This window comes from Mytilus galloprovincialis, chromosome 6 (genome assembly GCF_965363235.1).
Source record: "Mytilus galloprovincialis chromosome 6, xbMytGall1.hap1.1, whole genome shotgun sequence".
Taxonomy (NCBI): Eukaryota; Metazoa; Mollusca; class Bivalvia; order Mytilida; family Mytilidae; genus Mytilus; species Mytilus galloprovincialis.
This window is the reverse complement of record NC_134843.1, coordinates 75,540,483-75,562,313: the sequence shown is the minus strand read 5'-3', so window position 1 is coordinate 75,562,313 and position 21,831 is coordinate 75,540,483. Positions and strand designations below refer to the sequence as shown.

The 21,831-nt window shown below is 31.2% G+C and overlaps 1 protein-coding gene across 1 annotated transcript; it reads left to right on the top strand.

Moving 5' to 3' along the window:
• Nucleotides 1-4,685: 4,685 nt before the first annotated feature.
• LOC143078319 (metalloproteinase inhibitor 3-like) lies at nt 4,686-14,138 on the top strand. Its single transcript, XM_076253211.1, has 6 exons — nt 4,686-4,729; nt 7,293-7,412; nt 8,129-8,217; nt 9,489-9,594; nt 12,752-12,843; nt 13,885-14,138. Exons 2-6 carry the CDS (start codon nt 7,298-7,300, stop codon nt 14,032-14,034), a joined length of 552 nt encoding a protein of 183 aa, XP_076109326.1. The 5' UTR covers nt 4,686-4,729; nt 7,293-7,297; the 3' UTR covers nt 14,035-14,138.
• Nucleotides 14,139-21,831: the final 7,693 nt, after the last annotated feature.

The window sequence follows — 21,831 nt, the reverse complement described above, 5'->3', positions numbered from 1 at the left end:
AAATTTCAAAATGCTCCAAAATTGATGAAACTTACTATATTTGTTAACTGTCAAGTCTGCATTAGACTTTTGAGGTTGGAATTTCCAAAATGGCCACCGTTGCCATGGAAACTGCATAAATGTCAAATATTTTCAAAATGCTCCAAACTTAATGAAACTTAATATTATTGTTAACTGGCATGTATAGATGAGACTTTTGACTTGGGAATTTTCAAAATGGCTGCCGTTGCCATGGAAACAGATTAAAAATGTGAAACTTTTGACAATGCTCAAAATGAACGGAAAATTTACAGAAAGATATATCGCAATGCGTTGATCTGCATATACTGTTAAATTGTTTTCAAATGGCTGCCGCTTAGTGGCAATAGGGGAAGGGTGACATCCGCTATTGCTTGCAATGGCAATTCTTGTTATACTTCTTTTTACATTCTGTAAATAAAATCCCTCATTTAATATTAAATGTGTTATGTCGCACAACAACAATCGTTCACAGTCAACGTTGGTACTGTACTACTGATTACAAATGTCAATGTAAAAAATACGTTCTTCATTTTTAAGAATTTCGAATGCAGTTAGAAGGTTATTTCAAAATCAAAAGACCACAACTCGATTCGGTAATTCAACAATAAGACGTGCCTTATATGCTGAAGAACATTCAAATTACAAGCTTTCTTAGCCAGGATTTTTCAGGATTCGTATTGTCATCTGATGAGGTTACAAAATAAATTTGGAGGGCAGTGTCATATGCTTGCATGATCTTTTTGCCTGAACCTGTCCTCTTTTCTTCTTTTTGTTGCAATTGTTTAATGATCATACTTGTTTATGTTTCGATTTCCGAGTTACCCAAATTAATAATCATGAAGGCAATAGCAAACTACAATTTGGGTCGTGGTGCATAATTATTTGACCTATAAGACAAAAGAAGCAATACACAAAAGGTGTTTTTCTTCTTTTATGTAGATAATCTTATTCGTCTTCTTCTTTAGGTGTAAATAAACACGTTTACTTTCCAAGAAGTTAAGTACAAATTGACAATCATGTACAGTGCCATAAGTAGTTATAAAAAACCAACAAGGTACTTTTGTATGATTTGAAGGAAGTGGGAATAGCAAGGGAAAATCCTAGACCGATAATAATGGTACTGATCTGATGATACTCGCAGGGATTTTCATGCGAAGCTCCGATTCCTGTCATGGATTTGACTATACTTTTTGGACCTTTTGTATTATATCTTCATCTTTTATATAAGCTTTGGATTTCAAATATTTTGGCCATGAGCATCACTGAAGAGACATGTATTGTTGAAATGCGCATCTGGTGCAGGAAAATTGGTACCGTTAATGTTATTATGGACTCTCAATATTATACTTACTAAAAAATGAAATTTCATAGCCGTTCCCTCTTATCATAGGTGTAAAGGTAAACTCATATGTAATTAATTGTATTTTTTAGTAAAACTATTATTGGGGGAAATAAAAATTGTTTTCCATTGGAGATATGATAATATTGTAATTTGTTTTAATTCACGAGCGTGTTTGGCATTTCCCATGGTTTGAAACCAGGCGGGGTTATGATAAATAGTTATTCAAAGGCTTCAGGATTACAATTCAATATGCAAGACGCGCGTTTCGTCTACATAAGACTCATTAGTTACGCTCAGATCAAAATAGTTGTAAAGCCAAACAAGTACAAAGTTGAAGAGCATTGAGGAGCCAAAGTTCTAAAAACTTGTGCCAAATACGGCTAGTGTAATCTATTCCTGCGATAAGAACATCCTTAGTTTTTCGAAAAATTCGAAGTTTTGAAACAGGAAATTTATAAAAATGACCATATAATTGATATTCATGTCAACACCGAAGTGCTGACCACTGGGCTGGTGATACCCTTGGGGACGAAACGTCCACCAGCAGTGGTACCGACCCAGTGGTGTAAATATTTATCGAAGCACCAGGATTACAATTTAATGGCAAAGCGAAAAGTATTTTCATATTACTGTATGCAATACACGTTGACAAAAAACGTAGAAGTTTGAAACATCCGTTTTGGATAATAGTCTAATGCGTATTGTACTTATCAAACTGTATGACACAATTCGACGATTTACAGATAATAATATACTTTTTATTGAATTTGCAGATGCTTATTGGTTTTCACAAAAGTACTCAGTAAGATGATTTTTATTCAACACATGACACAGCTGTATACAATTTTGAATGTCAACATGTCATAATAACAAATAAAAAAGTAAGAAATCAGAAATCAATTATCAATTAATCAAAGATATAATCATTTGGAAAGAATTTTAGGTTCAAAAACATAAATGACAAATATATTGAGGGGGAAGGGGGATCCAGTAGAATATTGAATATTAGGTTGCAATTTGTTTTTTGGGGTGACAACCTGCTCTCCCAATTTTCAGCTCTATATTATTTGTAAGTGCAAACAAGATAATTAACATTATGATAGGTTAGTTAACACTAGATGTGTGTTAAATTGTACTTTTTAAATATGTTTTTGTCTAACTGTTTATCATACTTAAACTTATATTGTTCACCTATTTACACTGTATGCGTTTAAGTTTAAAACATTAAATTACCTATAAACAGATATCTATGTGACAGATATATTCGGACCCTCGAAATTTATAGGTAATTTAATGATTTCGAAATGTATAAGAGAGCAATTACCCCCTCCATAAGCCAGTTCCGCAGTTCCGCATTTGACATAGAATGACAGACATCAACAGGGCCGTAACTAGCCTCTTCAAATAAAGAGGCAAAATATATGAAAAGTTTTGGCGAGAGGACTGGGGCTGCTCATGGCCCCCCAGAAGCATAGAGAAAAATAACGCAAAATTGTGCATTCTGAGCGTTTCCCGGACTCTTTCTGACATTGAAACGCAATTAATTTTTAGCTTTTTTTCGACAATATTCTGGTCTGAAAGCAAAAATATAGATTCATTGTAATTTAAGACTTTACGGTTTTATGGACAACATTGAAAGACCGATATGTAGGACAAAGAAAAATTCGTAATTCTCATAATCATTAATACAGGATCTGTCTGTCTGTTTTAGTCTTGTATTGTGCTTAGACTTTGATGATATTTGTATGACTAGATTGAAATATAGTGACAGTGCAGTATTATGCTTTAAATACAAGTACTGCTTAAGTCGACACTAGGACCATCTTGACCCTGTTTTACAGTATTAATGATTCTTTTATTGTTGAAAACCCTCCAGCAACTTTGACCGAATGATTGATCATTGGTATTTTTTTATGCATTGACTTTGTGTGCGATTAGGTTTCGTGCACATTTACTCCATATTCCTTTATTTTCTGTAAAAGGGTCTGGACATGACTTAATGCAAGTTTAACCCATCAATGGAAATGGTCATATGGCAATACATTATTGCTTTTTTTCAAATTATTTGATACCGGAAAATTAGTGACCTTACTTTAATTTAAACCATGTCAGCTATATAGTTTTATCAACCAAAAGAAGCCAGTTGTGAATTCTTTGATATCAAATCCAATTTTCCATGCAGAAACGACCATTTTTTTCTGTGTCTTGTATATTCAAATATTTTCTCGCACAATATCTGGACATCAGTGGGCATGCAACATTGCAAAGCCACACGTTTACAAATGAAAATCAACACTCAGACTATTGTCATAAAGTAGGACAATAAATGAGCAAAAGACAAACCCGTGACACAGAAGTTCAAACAAAAGACCATCAACTCTGAAAACTAAAAGTAAAAAAAATCTGGATCATGAAAAACATGCAGGGGCGACACCAGAGAGTGAAGAGAACTTGCTTCTTGTTAGACACTTTCGGTGAAAACAATTTGATATTAAGACAATCTTTTGTTTCATTTTTTTTGGGGAAATTTCTAACATGAGGCATTTGCCTAATTTGCCCCAATGTAGTTACGGCCCTGATCAAGTACCGATCTTAGAGATATTATCGTATTTGAAATTAGATCAAAGATCAATTTCGGTTAATACATAATAGAATTGATTAGCAGTCAAAACACTTCCAAAGGATACAATGTAAAGCTATAGTTTTGTTATGTATTTAACTATCAAAAATGAAATCATTCAATATCAATACCGATAAAGACAATATCCACTATCTTAGTGAGGAGATTAACTTATTGTTTCATTGGAAATTAAAATTATGTTCAAGAATGAGGTTGTACGTACCAACCAAACCAAACTAATATATCAATTCTATATACTAAGAAATATTCGAAATATTTAGTACTCCTTACTTTTCTAAACGACCACAGTTTTCATATTAAAGTACTTCCTACATAAGGGATTTTATCTTTGATATCAAAATATTACACATTCCTAGAACATTTTATATCATTTATTAACAAATATTATGTTGAAATATGCACATTTCATTACCACATTTTGAATGAAACGTTCTGACTTAATTATAAGTGCATCAAGCTGTACAAATCGGTTTCTCTTCCCTAATCTTTCTAATGACAAATTAATACAAAGTTGTTCAACTTCTTCGTGAACGTGGCTGTTGTGTACTAAAAACTATTTAAAACATAAGGATTTTCAATTTTTCTTTCTCCACTTAAAATTACAGCTGGCTCGTAATGTTAAAAACTTAATACATGTTTCATGACCACAATTATTTGCGCGTCATATTTTACTTCTTAAATAAAAGACAATGCATAACATACAATTTTGCCAGAACATCACACAGGTAAGTAAAAGTATTTAGATAAACTTTAATGATAATTAATTTGTTTTAAAAAGTGGAGGAGCTTGAAACTGTAGGTTAATGATAGTTAAAGTTTGATAATTTATTGCAATTAGTTTCAAAATGATAATATCTAGTGATCTGTATTCAAGGTTTATATAATTGAACGCTCACTCCATTTTTCCTTTTATGTTTTTTTATTTTATATTTATTTCGTCCACCCTTTTGTAAGTTATTTTTTAATATCATACGCTACAGTTCGATCCAATAGTGATTTTTTAACGAAAATATGAATACAAACTACTTTCCAGCTAGTTAATTCAAATATTTAATGACATTCATACAATTTTATCCAAGGTCAACTTCGGTTAAAGAAGAAACCTTAGTTTCTTAATAATTTCTTAGTTCACAAACGATAGATTACAAATGTTTAAAAGTCTTTAATCTATTTTGAATATTCAAACAAAGAGCAAATACAGTGGGAAAGGACGAATTCCAGTTTAGAGGGACTGGGTGCGTCAACATTCTAGTTTGAAGTTGTCAATATGTGTAAATTTATGAAAATTTGATTTTAACGAACTGCTATTTTAGCAGATAGTCGATTTTCTAATGGGTACTAATTGTGCACAACTACTAATCGACTATTGTACACCAATGAAGCAGAATTCACATAAAACCATCCACAAAATAACAGAAAAAGCATTTTCGGAAAGTTCTGTTATGTATATTGATTATAATCTGTTCCTCAGTAACCAACAATTCAATAATTGCTTACATCTCATAAATCCCAGTGAATTTTAAATGTAGGAGAAAGTAGAAGGTCTGATCCATACCTTTGCCTCTGCTCTATTGCATGTCGTTTACATGTCCCATTTAATACGCTACGCCAATACATGTTTAAATTATACGGACATCCGTCAGAAGGGTATGTTTCTTACACAATAAATGCTCCAACATAGTTACTAAAATTGACACTACATAGGTGTTGCGATCACAATCAGAAACACAACACATATGGTATTTAGTATTTATAGATTTCTGGAGTTGAAATTGAAATTCTAGCATTTTAATGGGAACATAACCAAGAACTTCAACTGGTATCGATCTATGGTTAAGAGGAGCAAAATATGCACGTGGCAATTGTTTTTCTTGGTTTTTTTTAAGTTTCTCTAATATTGAACGAGCTAAGTATTGAATCTTCAATTCTGGCATAATCTTCAAATGATGCTGAGGATGCAGACATAATCTAAACCCTTGGCTAGCAAAAGTGTATGATTAACGATACTTTCGATTAAGATTAGTTTTGGGGAGCTTTTTATGTGATTGCACACTGAATCTCAATGGAGTCACTTGAATTTTATTCAGAAAAAATGAATGAATTGCAGTAAAAGAGGGACGAAAGATACCAAAGGGACAGTCAAACTCATAAATCTAAAACAAACTGACAACGCCATGGCTAAAAATGGAAAAAAAAAACAAACAAACAACAGCACACACGACACAACAACACGAACCCCACCAAAAAACTAGGGATGATCTCAGGTGCTCCGGAAGGGTAAGAAGATCCTGCTCCACATGCGGCACCCGTCGTGTTGCTTATGTGATAACAAATCCGGTAAATGGTCTAATTCGGTAGGTCACATTCATGAAAGGGAAGGGGATTGTAGTTACGACGTAAGGAACATATCCGATATCATTTGTGAAATGGTAAATCTACCGGTCTTTTTTATCACCACAACCTCGTTCCGTTCACAAGAAAGAACATAAGCACTTTTGTTGTCTGCTCTATGGTCGGGTTGTTGTTGCTTTGACACATTCGCCATTTCCTTTCTCAATTTTATAAGCACTGCCAAGTAAACACATAAGAATATCATAACTCGTTAAATTTGGAATACATTTTTACCGCTAACCATCGTTAAATGTGCAAAATGATGTCAAAGTTAGATTGCTCTTAAAATTCCCGAAAAAAATTCCTAAATCCATTATTTCAATAAATACTATGATTTCCTGATCACGAGACCAAACATCACTGCTGTTTCACTCCTGTGCTTAACGTTTTTGTGATTATGATGGCGCACGATTGTTCAATCAATTTGAAATGATCAGAATCCTCGAAATAACGTGGCGTTTTATTAAAATGGTACCAAGACCTCCGAAAAAAAAACTGTTTTAGACATAGTAGTAATATAAAATGACAGGTAAGTAAATCTAAAAGTAAAACAATATTTAGCTTTTCAATATAAATTTATTATCAGATCATCATATACCGACGTAGCTGATAACATACAACCTTATCTAATCTAAAATATGTAAAACAACTCACTGCAGTACAGTAGCGGTTAGTTGTCATTTTCGTTTGAAAATAATTTGACAACTTTAAAGCCATAAATCATTAAGATGTTCTAATTGTATCTTAATTCGCAAACAACCAATAAAGGCAACATACGCAGAAGTGGAGCCAGTTAAATCTTGCTACTTGAAATTGCTTATATTGAAATAAAATCTGAGAGCAAAGTCTTTATTTTGGTTTTTTAAACCAATAAATGTATTGATTGGTGCATTTCAGACAACATGTTATTGATCATATTCTTGATGATGTTTGCAATTGTAACAATGACTCAAGTGAATGGGGAATGTACGTGTGGAAATAAAACTCTACACCAGCATTTCTGTGATGATGAATTCGGTATGTGCTGTTTAATCTAAGCTATCGCCTTTCAAGTTCAAATATTATTATCAGTCATCAATACAGTTTTTAATACATTCCAAAACATTAAATTATTCATGAAGTGGACACCAGAATTATCTGCTTGACTATTCGTGTTTTTATAATACATCATACAGCTATCACATTAATTATGAGATGGCGTATAATACTTTACAAAATATCTAAAAGACTACATACTTTTTATATAACAATCAAATTATTACAACTTTTTTTATAAATCTGCCTTGTGCTTTTCATTTATAGTTGATATTCTAAACATTTTATCAATCTAATATTCTGACAGTTCAATCAATTACACTATATATATATGATATTATTTGCAACATTATGTCATTATCATTTCGGTCTTAACCATGATGATTTCAATTTTACTCCAAATGTTAATACAAAAGAAAACAAAAATAATTGTTCAATTGACATGTATACACGAATAATTCTTTCTTTGACTTAACTATATATTTAATTGGAAAAGATACTGAAAAAAATCATTAAAATTGAAATAAATATTAATAAAATTTATTTTACACATCGTATTCACATGACACATAGTCACCATTAATATCAAAATGATTAAGTCATTTGTTATTTGGATCTTACGTGAATTAAATTGAATTTCAATAATATATAGCTTTGGTTTAATAAGATATACAATGTATATTCTTATGTATTTTCAGTTGTTAAAGTTGTGATCCTTGATCACAAATTAAGCGATGACAGTGATAATGGAAGAAAATACATAACGTATGTTTTGAATAATTACAAGGTAAGGAAATAAAACGATTGTCACATAGACGACGTCATATGCATTAACAAACAGAAAGATACAGTTTAAAAACACAAACGAAGAAGCAATCCCCCAAAAAAATATAAAGGATAATTCATATAAGCAAGGACAAGTTCTATGGATATCATGCAGTGCTTTGGAAAAGATTCTGCAGAAAAAATTCACTGTAACACTTATAAATAAAAAAAAGTAATAATGTGGTTAGTTCTTCTGTTAACCATCTGTATTGTAATCCAAAAATAACCATCTTTTACATTTAAGAAAAATCAAGAAAAGTGGAAGAATACATTCTATATAAAGCGAGAATCTTTAGAACATGCAGAAGGTCTACAATGTTCAAAAACCGTTAAATTAAATCTAAATAAACATTGTTTTGCAATATAAAAGTGCTCTTGTAATCCAAAAATAACCATCTTTTACATTTAAGAGAAATCAAGAAAAGTGGAAGAATACATTCTATATAAAGCGAGAATCTTTAGAACATGCAGAAGGTCTACAATGTTCAAAAACCGTTAAATTAAATCTAAATAAACATTGTTTTGCAATATAAAAGTGCTCTTACATAAACATCACAAAGTTACTAGAACCATCTCAAAATTTAACTGTCACTTTTTTCCAGCAATTACACGTGGGACGATTGATTTTGTAGATGGTTTACTTCAGGCACAACAGAAATGATACAAATGTCTGTTTGTTTAGGTATTCAACCCAGCTTATCATTCTCCTATTTTCATCAGTTGAGTAAGAAAATTTTGAAATGTACATACCTTTCGAAGCGGTGGCAATTACTCCACTCAAACATAACCGGAAAATCCTTTCACGGTTTTCACTGCAGAACCGATTGTTCTGTATGTGTAAATTACAAGCTGCGACAGCCCTCAGACATATAATAGACCACTGGGGATAACCTTACAACAGCCGTTGTACGGTTTTTCTACCAAAAATATGGAAGAAAGGCCCTTTGAGCGATACATACTTCTATAACAGATTATGAGGTTCACTACGCCATTTTTCACATCTAAAAAATATTATGTGTAAATTAAATCGATTTAAATAAATTCTTAGAAATTGCTATGATTTATTATAATGAAACCTCTGTACACGTTTCATTATTCGTGTAAGTCTTACATTTCAAATTCAAACTACTAAATGTATTACTAAATTAAAAAAATGTCAATCAGCATAAATTATGTAATCGAATTTGAAAATATGAATAATCTTTATTACTGTACACGTACTTCTTTTGCAAGGAAAATAATGAGTTAATGCCATGGGACTATCTGGAACTATTTACAAATTCTACCAATAGCACGTGTGGTGTTACACTTATGCCATCCCATCATTACATTTTAGGAGGTATGTGTGATTTAATGTATGTGAACAGATAATTACAGTGCAAGTTAACAATTGCAATAATCGGAACTGATCAATACCATTCGAACCTAAGATCCGGAATATCATTTTGTTTATTTTCTTTGGTTACATCTTCTGACATCAGACTCGGAATTCTCTTGAACTGAATTTTAATGTGCGTATTGTTATGCATTAACTTTTCTGCATTGGCTAGAGGTATATGGGGAGGGTTATGTTTAACCCCGCCGCATTTTTGCGCCTGTCCCAAGTCAGGAGCCTCTGGCCTTTGTTAGTCTTGTGTTATTTTTAATTTTATTACTTGTGTACAATTTGGAGTTTAGTATGGCGTTCATTATCACTGAACTAGTATATATTTTGTTTAGGGGTCAGCTGAAGGACGCCTCCGGGTGCTGGAATTTCTCGCTGCATTGAAGACTTGTTGGTGACCTTCTACTGATGTTTGCTTTATGGTCGGGTTGGTGCCCCTTTGACACATTCCCCATTTCCATTCTCAATTTTACAATGCTGAAATTATGAATCCATGCTTTTATTCATTCTAAGCTATAACATTCAACACTGTCATGACTGTATATGTAAAATTGAGAATGGAAATGGGGAATGTGCCAAAGAGACAACAACCCGACCATAGAGCAGACAACAGCAGAAGGTGACCAACAGGTCTTCAATGCAACGAGAAATTCTCGCACCCGGAGGCGTCTTTCAGCTGGCCCCTTAACAAATATATACTGGTTCAGTGATAATGAACACCATACTAAACTCCAAATTGTACACAAGAAACTAAAAGTTAAAATAATACAAGACTAACAAAGGCCAGAGGCTCCTGACTTGGGACAGGCGCAAAAATGCGTCGGGGTTAAACATGTTTGTGAGATCTCAACCCTCCCCTATACCTCTAGCCAATGCAGAAAAGTAAACGCATAACAATACGCACATTAAAATTCAGTTCAAGAGAAGTCCGAGTCTGATGTCAGAAGATGTATCCAAAGAACATAAACAAAATGACAATAATACATAAATAACACCAGACTGCTAGCAGTTAACTGACATGCCAGCTCCGGACCTCAATTAAACTGATTGAAAAATTATGATTTCATCATATGAATATCAGGCACAATCCTCCCCGTGAGGGTTTAGTATCATACCATCATAACATATATAAGAAGAACATAACCCATGTCATGCCAACAACTGGTTTATTAATGATAAATGTGTTTAGTTTTGACGCAAAGACCCTATAAGTGAATCAATATTAACGCCAAAATATGCAATCTTTAATGACCTGACAACAGTATTGTAACTATATCCCTTCTTAATAAGTCTATTTAAAGGTTTTGTTAGCTTCTGAGGTGAATACTGACATTTTTGTGCTTTATAAAGAATATTTCCATCAAATATTGGATGTGAAACACCTGAACGTATAAGAAGTCTGCATGTTGAGCTATATTTACGAATGATGTCCTTATACCGATGATAAAATTTAGTAAATGTTTTGACTAGTTTGTGATATCGAAAACCCTGGTGTAAAATTTTTTTAGTAATACATAAATTATTCTCGTTAAAATCTAAAACATTGTTACATACACGAGCGAATTGTACAAGTTGCGATATATAAACACCGTTCATGTTAAAACAAGTATGATAACTAACTTAACCTGAGTTAAACTTCCTCTTATGAGTGTGATGGGATTTACTTTAAAGACATATTAGAGACTCTTTGCAATTTTCATGTATTGTAAACTTTACGACTGAAATTCGACAATATTTCAGAATTATGTATTTGTCCTTTTTTCCATAATCGTCTCAATTTTTTTTAGGTTATTCACATTGACTTTTTGTTTGAATATTCAAAAGAACTTTTACGAGTTTTCAACATTGCATTTATTTACCTATACATTTTTGTACATATGCATCAAAATAAAAATAAAAGTCAATTCGACATATTTCCGAATTATACAAAACCATTAAAAAAATACATGTTGAGGTCAAAATACGATATTCAAGTCATGTATACTAATGTTCAGTTTGGTTGCGTGCAATTCATTTCATGAACTACTAGTTCTTGTTATTCAGCTGCAGTTAGGACTCCAATACATCTAGGTTGGAATATGGAATAACAAGAGATACATATGAAAATTAGTTATCATGTACATGTATGCTGTAAGTCTCTCGCATGTCTTTGTATATTTCAGGAATTTACAGTGGTAAGTTCATATATATTTGTCTATCTACTGGACATATAATAAAGTCAAAGAAAAAGCAGAAATTTATTGTGAAACTTCCTTATCCAAACTTATTGAATATGCGTACTTTAGATTGCAAAATGTTACGATAAATGGTTAAATATTTCTCAATAGAACACAAGGCAGAATAGTTATACCCAGTCTTGATATACCTCAATAAGAAAGAGTATATACTTCTCTGATGGTTCAGGTTGCCTATGCCTCAGTATGAGTTATATTCACAATTGAAACTTCATAAAATGTGTAAATGCAACTTCCCTGGGAATATATATTTTTTGAAATTTATATAGGGACGGTTTCGAACGGTTTTGTTGAAAACATTTTTTTTGCAGTTTTACTACTTTCATATTACTATAATATTAAAAAAAGTGTCGGTATTGTCTTTAATTGGAAAGTCAATTATTTGGAAGCTTGCCATGTTAACATTTGGTTAGAAAATACAAATAAAAACACCATTACAAAATGTACATACACAATTCAAATTGAGATATTGATGTCATGGTTAAGACAAAAAATGAAATAACACTATTTTAAACGCATTCCCAATTTTATATTCTTGCATGTGTCGACTCTCAAAATAATCTATCTAATTTTTAGAAATTTACCTAACAAAATATAAACGTCACAAAAGATAAAAAAAAACTATATAAAATCGTTACCATCAGAGTAAGCCTTCTTGAATGAGTTTTTACTTTGTCGTATGAAAGCCCATGAATAATCACATTTTTATACCGCAGTCAAGTGTTTGTGTGCATTAAAAGTGTTTTCAAGTATTTTTTGTGATTTAACATTTACACGATGAAATCTTGAACTTATATCTAAAAATTGAAAATCTAAAATGAAATAGAACAATAGAATAGTCACTCATAAATCATTATTTTTTAATATTTGATTTACAGAGGGTAAGCACTGGATATCTCTGTGTAATTTAGTGGTTGTTGGAAGGGACATTCCTTGTGAGAGGAATGATTATAACAACTGCGATTGCAAGGTAAATATAAAAGTACGCGCAAAATGTGTTAAGATTTTAGTTTATCATCTTTTTTGAAACTCTATATGTCAAGGGTTTTCTTATCGCAAGTGTTCCGTGCAGATCGGCAATATTATACATTTCCAGTCAACAATGTATTTTTTTTCACTCGGTAGCTCATGGGTTTATGTCATTCTTCCAGTGACTATCCTTGCAGCAACGTTAAGTGCTCAAGTCCATCTGTATCATTTTAGCAATGAAACAAACGCAACTGTATTCATAGAACCGAATAACTATCTCAACTTAAAGAAAGTACACAGAAAAAAAAAATGCCGATAAAGAGAAAAATTGCAGTTTTTTTATACTAACTTCATCAGCTGGACCTAGCGAGATCGCTTGATAATCTTGCAAATCAGTATCAAGAACTAACATGACATTATTATATATGTATCGTGACAAATAAAAAAAGCATTGAACAACAATCTTAATATTCAGTTGTAAATTTCAATTGTTCATGTAGAAAAATATAACGGCCTTTTCTGCTTGAGTTTATTTGTCTGTTTCCACTTTTACCTAAAATAAGAAGTGATAAAAAGATATGGTTTGTGATAATGAAACAGAACACGACAGTGCATAATACCTCATACATATAAAACTATGTCTCAGCAGCGAGTCCCTTAGAACACTATGTTTAACCACATCTTAACGGAGTCAGTAATATTCTTATCATTACACTTGCTCCTTGTAATTTACATACTAGCTTAACAAAGATTTCTAGACCAGTTACGAGTTTAAATTGATTAGCAAAACAAATGAGTTAAAAGGGTTAATTTTTTCTGATTGATACTTACAACATGGAACAAAAGACAAAGCTACAAAGAATATGTACATGATGTACTGACACTCTTTATGTTTTTGCACATTTTAGTATATTTACATACAATACAGTAATTTCTTTTAGTGAAACCCCAACCAAGAATATATGATAATCAATCAAATTATTTAATCAAATGTCGAATCCCAAATGTAAGAGAGTTTTGCAATATATCATTTTCATTTTAGATAATATATGAAAAATGCAAGACAACGAAATGTCCAAATGAAAACGACTCGTGTATCTACAATCCAAAGGAAAGCGAACACTTGACAGATGCATGCCTTCGGAATAAAATAACTGGAAAATGTCAATGGAAAACTTGTCCGGCTGCCTAAGTAAACCATTTTGAGACATTTTGTTATATTTTTCTTGGATAAGTGCCACAATTATGTTCATGCAATATCGAAATAAATAATAATTGCACAATTTTGTGTTCATATTTTATCTATTTGTCAAAACCACCGTTTCTTTTTCGTCTTATAATTTATTCAACAAATACGTTTTAGTTCTGTTGATACAAAAATCTAAAATTATTACATTAAGAAACCAATCAAAATATCATATGTATTTTTTTTTAATAAGCATGTCCATCGAATATAAATGAGTACTGGAAAAATAGTGTTAAATTTGGTCAATCAAACGATTTTCACATGAAAACAATACATAATATCACTCTTCTGTTCTTGATATATAGTACTACATATGTGTTAAATAAAATTGATTTAAACAAGTCCATCTTCCGTTATCAAACCATACGGCAAGTTGTTATAGACTCATCGACCAAATATTAAGAGTCATAGTTATAAACATACAAATCCGTCTGTTCAAATACTGATGATTTGTTAAAGAAATTCTATCCTCATTAAATGAAAACGCATTCTTCTTTAAGGGATATTTTATCAAGAAAATCATATTTTTGATGTTTTTACATCAGTCATCTTTTATTACATTATACTGTTTGAAAACATACGTCTTATCATTTTCCGTTAAAGTACAACAAGACCGAAAATGTTCTGAGAAAAGAAAAGATTAATCTGATTTTAGAACACATATTACGACTTATACAATTTGATTTTTATTATTGCTATTTCCATAAATAGGAAATCAAAAACATGTTTACTTCATAGAAGAAATTGCAAAAATGTCATGCAGGCAGTTATTAATGTTATCTCGGCTATGATGAAAAGGTCAGATAAAATGTTACTATGTACATTATGTTTTGACGATATCAAATGTTATGCATCGAACATGTTATTAGATTTTAAGTGTAAAGGTACTTTAACAATAACAATAACACTGAAAAAACATTACGTACACTACATTTGGTACTTATTGTGAACAACTGCAAATAAAAGTAAAATAACAACAAATACCGATCTCCCAGGAAATTTCTAAACGGAAAGTCCGTAAGAAATTGCAACATAAAAAATTCATACACATTAAATGCATGAATAACAACTGTCATATCCCTAACTTGGTACATGCATTTTATTATTTTGAAAATGGTGGATAAAACCTGGTTTTACAGCTAGTTTAACCTCTCACTTAAATGACAGTCGCATAAAAGGATGCCATCATATTGATAACGATGTCATGGTTGTGTAAACGAATCAAACAGGCATAATAGGTAAAGATGTCAAACATTAAAAAGTTGTGTGGAATACATTTTTTGGGTTACTTAACTGACAGTCGCATACAACGTTGCCATCTTAATGATGTGTGAACTAATCAAACAGACATAATAGGTAAAGATGTCAAAATATTAAAATTTTTTGTGAAATTAATTTTTTGGGATACTTTACTGACAGTCGCATAAAATGTTGCCATCTTAACGATGTGTGAACTAATGAAACAGACATAATAGGTAAAGATGTCAAAACATTCAATAGTTTTGTGGAATACATTTTTGGGGTACTTATTAGTAACCCGTTCACAAAGGAAAATACATTTTAAAATTTGTAGTTATTAATAAATTCCAAAATTTAATAATTTTAGTTACGGACTCTTTTCGAATATAAATGACCATTTTATTCAACTGATTGAATATAGTATAATTTCCTCACAATATATGTGTGTGTGGTTATTTGTTTTGAAAACTGAACTGCTTAACACACAATATGTTATTTTTGGACATATTTTGAAAAAGGCACCACTATCATTGAAGATAGTACAAGGTCTTTACAATATTTGTGTGTGTGGTTATTGATTTTGAAACATAAATGGTTAAACATATAATATACTGTGATGATAAATTCTGAAAACGGAACCAATACAATTCAATGTATATTCTTTTCCAGACTTATTTTATAAATAAATCTGATTCGTAAGCAGAAAACATTAATTCAATATTTGTTATTAATTCAAACTGACATTTATAAATGAAGCTGGCCATAAAACTTACAGTTAATAGTAAAAATCAAAAGCCTTAAATTGAATAATTTGTTGATAAATCAGTCACATAACTGATTTAACTGTCTCAGCGCTTGTCATAAAAGCTATTACACATTGATATAATTCAAAAAGATATCTTTTGATTTTTCATAAATAGATTGGATTTTATGTCTAACACGTCTGATAAATATGCGGTAGGGTAAACAAATAATAGCATGCATACAATATAACGTTTCTGACCTACATGCAGGTTAATAAAATTTGATAAATTATAGTTGATAAAACTTTGCATCACAGTTATCACGCTTTGATCATTTCACTTCCGTTAGCAATGTCAACACGCCAATAAAACTAAACAAAATTGAAAACACATTTCAAATGTAAATCTCCTAGTTAGCAAATACAAATTAGTTTTGCCAATGTCTGGTAAAAAAATCATTTTCAGCAACTTCATAGTCAACTGAACAACTTGAATCTTTCAAATGATGATAGAGCATAGGCATAAATCTGTAACAAAAAATATATAGGTTTACAAAAATTGAATCACTTACATGATGTTTGAATATTGTCCATCAATATGTGTCTATGTTAAAATGAAATAGATTACTGTCTTCCAGATCTTTTATTGTATCACTGCACTCATTTCATAGAGGTACATCAGTTATTCATAAAACAGTTGCTTACCAATCTTCTGATTGGTGAGAGTTTTTGATTTATCTATTTGATTAAGGGCACCCCGTTTTGAATTGTTCACGGTATTTTTGTTACTTGTTTCTCTCAATCTGTTTGTATTATTAGTTACATAGTGTGCTAGTGACCTTATACGGTATATATGGGGTCAGTAAATTCCATATGGGGTGAGAGCGATAATGACCTATCAAAGTGAGCAAATTTCAATACAGTTAGCATTAACATGATTAAGAAACTACTTCCTTTGTTCCTACAAAAACAGATGCCAACAATGACAACTTGTTAGATTTAGATGTGTTTTATGAATTTATTTCACTTTATCATCACTTTCTTCGTCTGTTGAAACCTATAAGATGTATAGGAGGTAAGATAAATGACCGCTGAGAGAAATCGTGCATTGTTTCTTAAACACGCAGAGCTGCGGCTCATGATATTCTTTCTACACCAGACATTGGCTGAAGTGTTATCCTTCAATCGTTCAGGACAGTTTGTTTATTAACCCTCAAATACAATTGGCCGCTCCTTATTAGCACGAAAATCACAGACTAATCCGGAATTTTTAAATAACCACAACTCTATCATGTCTATACTCAAATAAGGACTTATTGGGCGTAACAAATATTAATGACAACTATGTATTCTCTCCTATAGGAAATAACATCAACGGTAACATTCTTCATCAATTGCACATTTCGACAAAAGATGTGATGCCAAAATATGTTGATCATCCAAAACTTTTACACAAAATGAAGAACATATAAAACAAACAAAAATTACGACAAATTGGCTAAAGTTTGGGAAGTAATTAGATATGTGCACTAGAGAGATATATTCTCGAAGTGAAAATAATTTCCTAACATTTTTTAAAGAATATTTTAAGTACGCAATCTCTGCATACAAAGCATATAGAAAACGTGTAAATCGTTGAACATTTGAATTCGTGGTTTGTCTGAAAAAACAAAAACCATGGAAATTGGTTTTCAACGAATATTAATGAATCTACAGTATACATATGTCTATACTTGTCCCGAAGGAGCAACTACTGGGCTGGTGATATCTCGGGTACTAACAGACCACCAGCAACAATATCGACCTAGTGGCAATATTAACACTAACGTTACCAAAGTTTTATGTACCAGATGCACATTTCGATAATTAATGTCTCATCAGTAATATCGAGCCTAAAATACATTTGGAAATCCAAAGCTTCAAAAAGTGAAAAGCTTATTATTAACAAAATGTCAAAATGTGTACAAACATTTTCATTCTTTGTACGCATCTGCCTTTAGGGGCCAAAAATAGTAGTAGAGTGGGTCTGTTTATTTATTACTAAAATTTCTCAAAAATAGCAAAAACACAGTTTGATCAATCGATTGTTGCTAACATAATATCTTGTAACAAATATATAATACATATTAATTCGAAAACAAGTTAACGATGATTACAAAATGTCGCCTCTGTTATTATGATATAATGGAGCTAAAGTTTTTGTATTAAATCAAATTCGACCCAAAACACAACATTTATTTAAACCAATGTCAATGGTTATCTCTTGTCATAATAGAAACCAAGTATAGGTTTAGCGTACACAGTGTAAATACTGGTATCTGTGATGAGTATATTTAGATGTTTTTCTGTGTATGTGTTTAACGTCAATCTTATCATGTTCGTCTAATTCCGGTCTGATACAGCTAATATTGAATCTTTAAAATCGCCAATACAGAAACAGCAAGCTAATAACACTATATTGAATTGTAATTGTATTAAATAACGTTTTAATAGTAGATGTTTTTAAATCATAACTCAAACATTGCGCAAGAAAAATTTAAATTGTCACAGAACAATAATATGATAACTATTAAAAATCCTACAAGTAGAAACATACGAGAAGATAGTCAAGATGTCTGCTATAGCATGAAAGGAACTTTTTCTTCCGAGGCGTTTAATCTTTTATAACATATCCCTAGAGCATACATATAAATACCTAAATAATGAGACCGAAACGTCTTGGTCGTTGTCATTATCCATTCAAATAATGATGACTATACACTGAAAGGTTTTCCCTTAAGGCTTTGAACGAATAGAATTTATATAAATGTGAAAAGTATATACGCATATTGTTTATTTGTGGCAAAAACATCTTATCTTCAGAAGATAGGGCTTCCTGCATTACTAAAGGAAGTAAAGAAATAAAAACAACATGAGAAGGTCGAGTTAATGAATAAAACAAATTCTTGTCGCAACGGCTCCGTAAGCATTAAAATTTACAAAAAAATGTTTTGAAAGAATGTATTAACCTGTTGTCATGAAATTGAACAGGAAGCAGTCTCATTATTATTTGAGCCTAACTTCCTAATATATAAAAGACCTCTCTTTTGGGGGAAATGTCAGACATGGGATAGACAATTGTAAGACAAAATAATAAAAAATTATAAAATCAATGTATAAAAATAAAAGTACACAAACATATTGAAATAAACGGTTTTTTTCACTGATCTTTCTTTACTCATGGGAAAATAATACATGTACTTAATCAATACTAATCAATAAAAGTCTCTTTGGTTTTATACATCATTGGTTTTTCTTGAGTATTCCCAATTGATTAAAGCCTTTTTGTCGTTACTGATTTCGCAAAAGTACTCTCCCTTTGAAATAGACCTTTCAAAATCTTTAATTGAAACGAAAAATTGCATATGTATCTTATTCATTAACCCTAGTGGATTGTTGTATCATTAGAACTTATCTTACAACTCCATTTTACAGACATTATTGTTTAATAGTTGTAAAACATTGAACACAATATAGAATAATTAATAAAACATTGAACACAATATAGAATAATTAATAAAACATTGAACACAATATAGAATAATTAATAAAACATTGAACACAATATAGAATAATTAATAAAACATTGAACACAATATAGCAAATTATTAAAACATTAAACTATTTCATATCATGTGTATTACGAAAGAAAAGGTCATCTGAATCGATATCATCAAGATGTTCAAAATGTATTTATTACGAGAAAACAACAACTGGTATTGTGCCATGTGATATACCAGTACGAGTAGTTGTTACAATATCAGCACGCAAACATTCTATTAATTCTAATGTTTAGTGTGTTGAAAATAAATCGTCTTAATGATTAGTTAAATCAGAAACGGTTTCACTTATAGAAAGCATGGCTTCATAATTGATTTCAAGTGCTAATAGATTAAATACGAACAATTGTGATAAAATGACTTATTCTTTTATTACACTACAACACAGAAATGAACTGAAAATAGAAAATTTGTTATAGTCCGTATGAAGCTAATGTACAATAACACATTATAAGATAGTGAACAAATCTATTATGACGTCTACAAAACCTCGAACTAATTCATAAGAGTCGGTATTATATCATGCTTTGCAGTCAATATATATCAAATTGAATGAAGTTCAGAAGGAACACATGCAAGTTCCAGAATGGTTTTCTCACTTGTTTGAATAAGAGCATCCTCGTTTTGTAGGTAATGTCCTTGTCAAGGTGTCGTTCGTTATTCCTACCCTTCAGAATTTATTTTTAGTAATTTGCACTTTATCGCGACTGAAGAACAAAACTGTTACTAGGAAAACGGGACAGATGTGCACAAAACTGTACATTTTACCGTACTTCTTAAACCAATGAAATACGTTCGGCTCTGAGTACAAGATACATATCATGCAATATGTGTTGTCATCCATGTTGATTCCATATCTAATTACATAATAATGGTAAAAAAAAGTGGTATAAGCTAGTTAGTCTCTCAAAGGCTATTGATAGGATAAGATTTTTTAAATCCGGAAATTAACTGTTCATGTTAAAGATTTAAAAAGATTTTACTAATATTCAAATGTTTAAATTGATGATACTCATCTGAATTTAACTTAAAATATGAAACAACTAAAACTTAAAACTTTTGTTGTTTTTGAAGATATCATAAACTTATTTGGACAATGGGAAGATATCATTATAAAGTATTAACAGATACCAATGCATGGGATTTCCCTTCTCCTTTTAAATTCATATCCCTATCTTTTATTTGCATATATCTTAAACGTTAAACAAGGGTAACATTTGAAGGCAACTCTCCGAAAGTTTTATGGACGGCACCATGATCTATGTTTTACACTGATGGATATATTACAATAGAAATTTTCCACTTGACGTACATATAGTACCTACAATGCCATCTTGCTTTTCCTTGCTCACGATATTATCTAATGTATTTTTTTTTTATTTATTAGTTTTATTGCCCTTTTAGTGTCTTCTTTATTTATACACTTCCACAGAAATATGCCAAAATATCTTCAAGCGTTTTTTAATACTAATTTTCAAAGAACATAAGTACATTGAAGGTTTCAGTACGATTTGGTTTATAACTAAAAGATTTTATGTCTAAGAACAAAGTTGCACCAAAACGTAATACTACTATATTAGATGACGAAATTTGAATGGCTATGCGTGATTCATACGGTAAATGCGCATTCAGGATGGAAATGTCAAGTCCAAGCATGGAAATACAATTCTGACAATTGGTGATACCCTCGGGGACATAAATCTCCACCAGCAGTGGTATCGACCCAGTGGTTGCAAACCGATTTGTAGTGCGATGCTGCAAAAGCGTATAGTATCTGTTAACTGTCTCAAAATCTCATATCGATAGATAGATTCAATACAAATATTCAGAATCCTGCTCATAAATCGTAATTACGGGATATACCGAAACTGCAAAATAAGTGCAACGACCATGCCACAACATAGCAAACCGTATTTGTGTAGGGTTTTGGTGCGTTAAAATAAAAGGAAGGAAGATTAAAAAAGCGCAAACGACTTTTTTTTCACAAAATGTAGAGTTGAAATCAATTACATTTATTTATTTATTTATTTGATGTACAATCACCTTTAAACGTAATATTTTTTTCGGAAAAGAGTCGCTGGCTGCACGCTTGACTTGAGAATAATGAATGTTTTATAAATATAAAAACCATTATTGATGTTTACTGCTAGCTTTGATAGATGT

Bases quoted from the DNA above. Each gene is read 5' to 3' on its own strand.
- LOC143078319 (XM_076253211.1), top strand. From the start codon at position 7,298: ATGTTATTGATCATATTCTTGATGATGTTTGCAATTGTAACAATGACT. The intron at 7,413-8,128 runs GTATGTGCTGTT...ATGTATTTTCAG, and splicing joins TTTCTGTGATGATGAATTCG to TTGTTAAAGTTGTGATCCTT. The intron at 8,218-9,488 runs GTAAGGAAATAA...TTCTTTTGCAAG, and splicing joins ATGTTTTGAATAATTACAAG to GAAAATAATGAGTTAATGCC.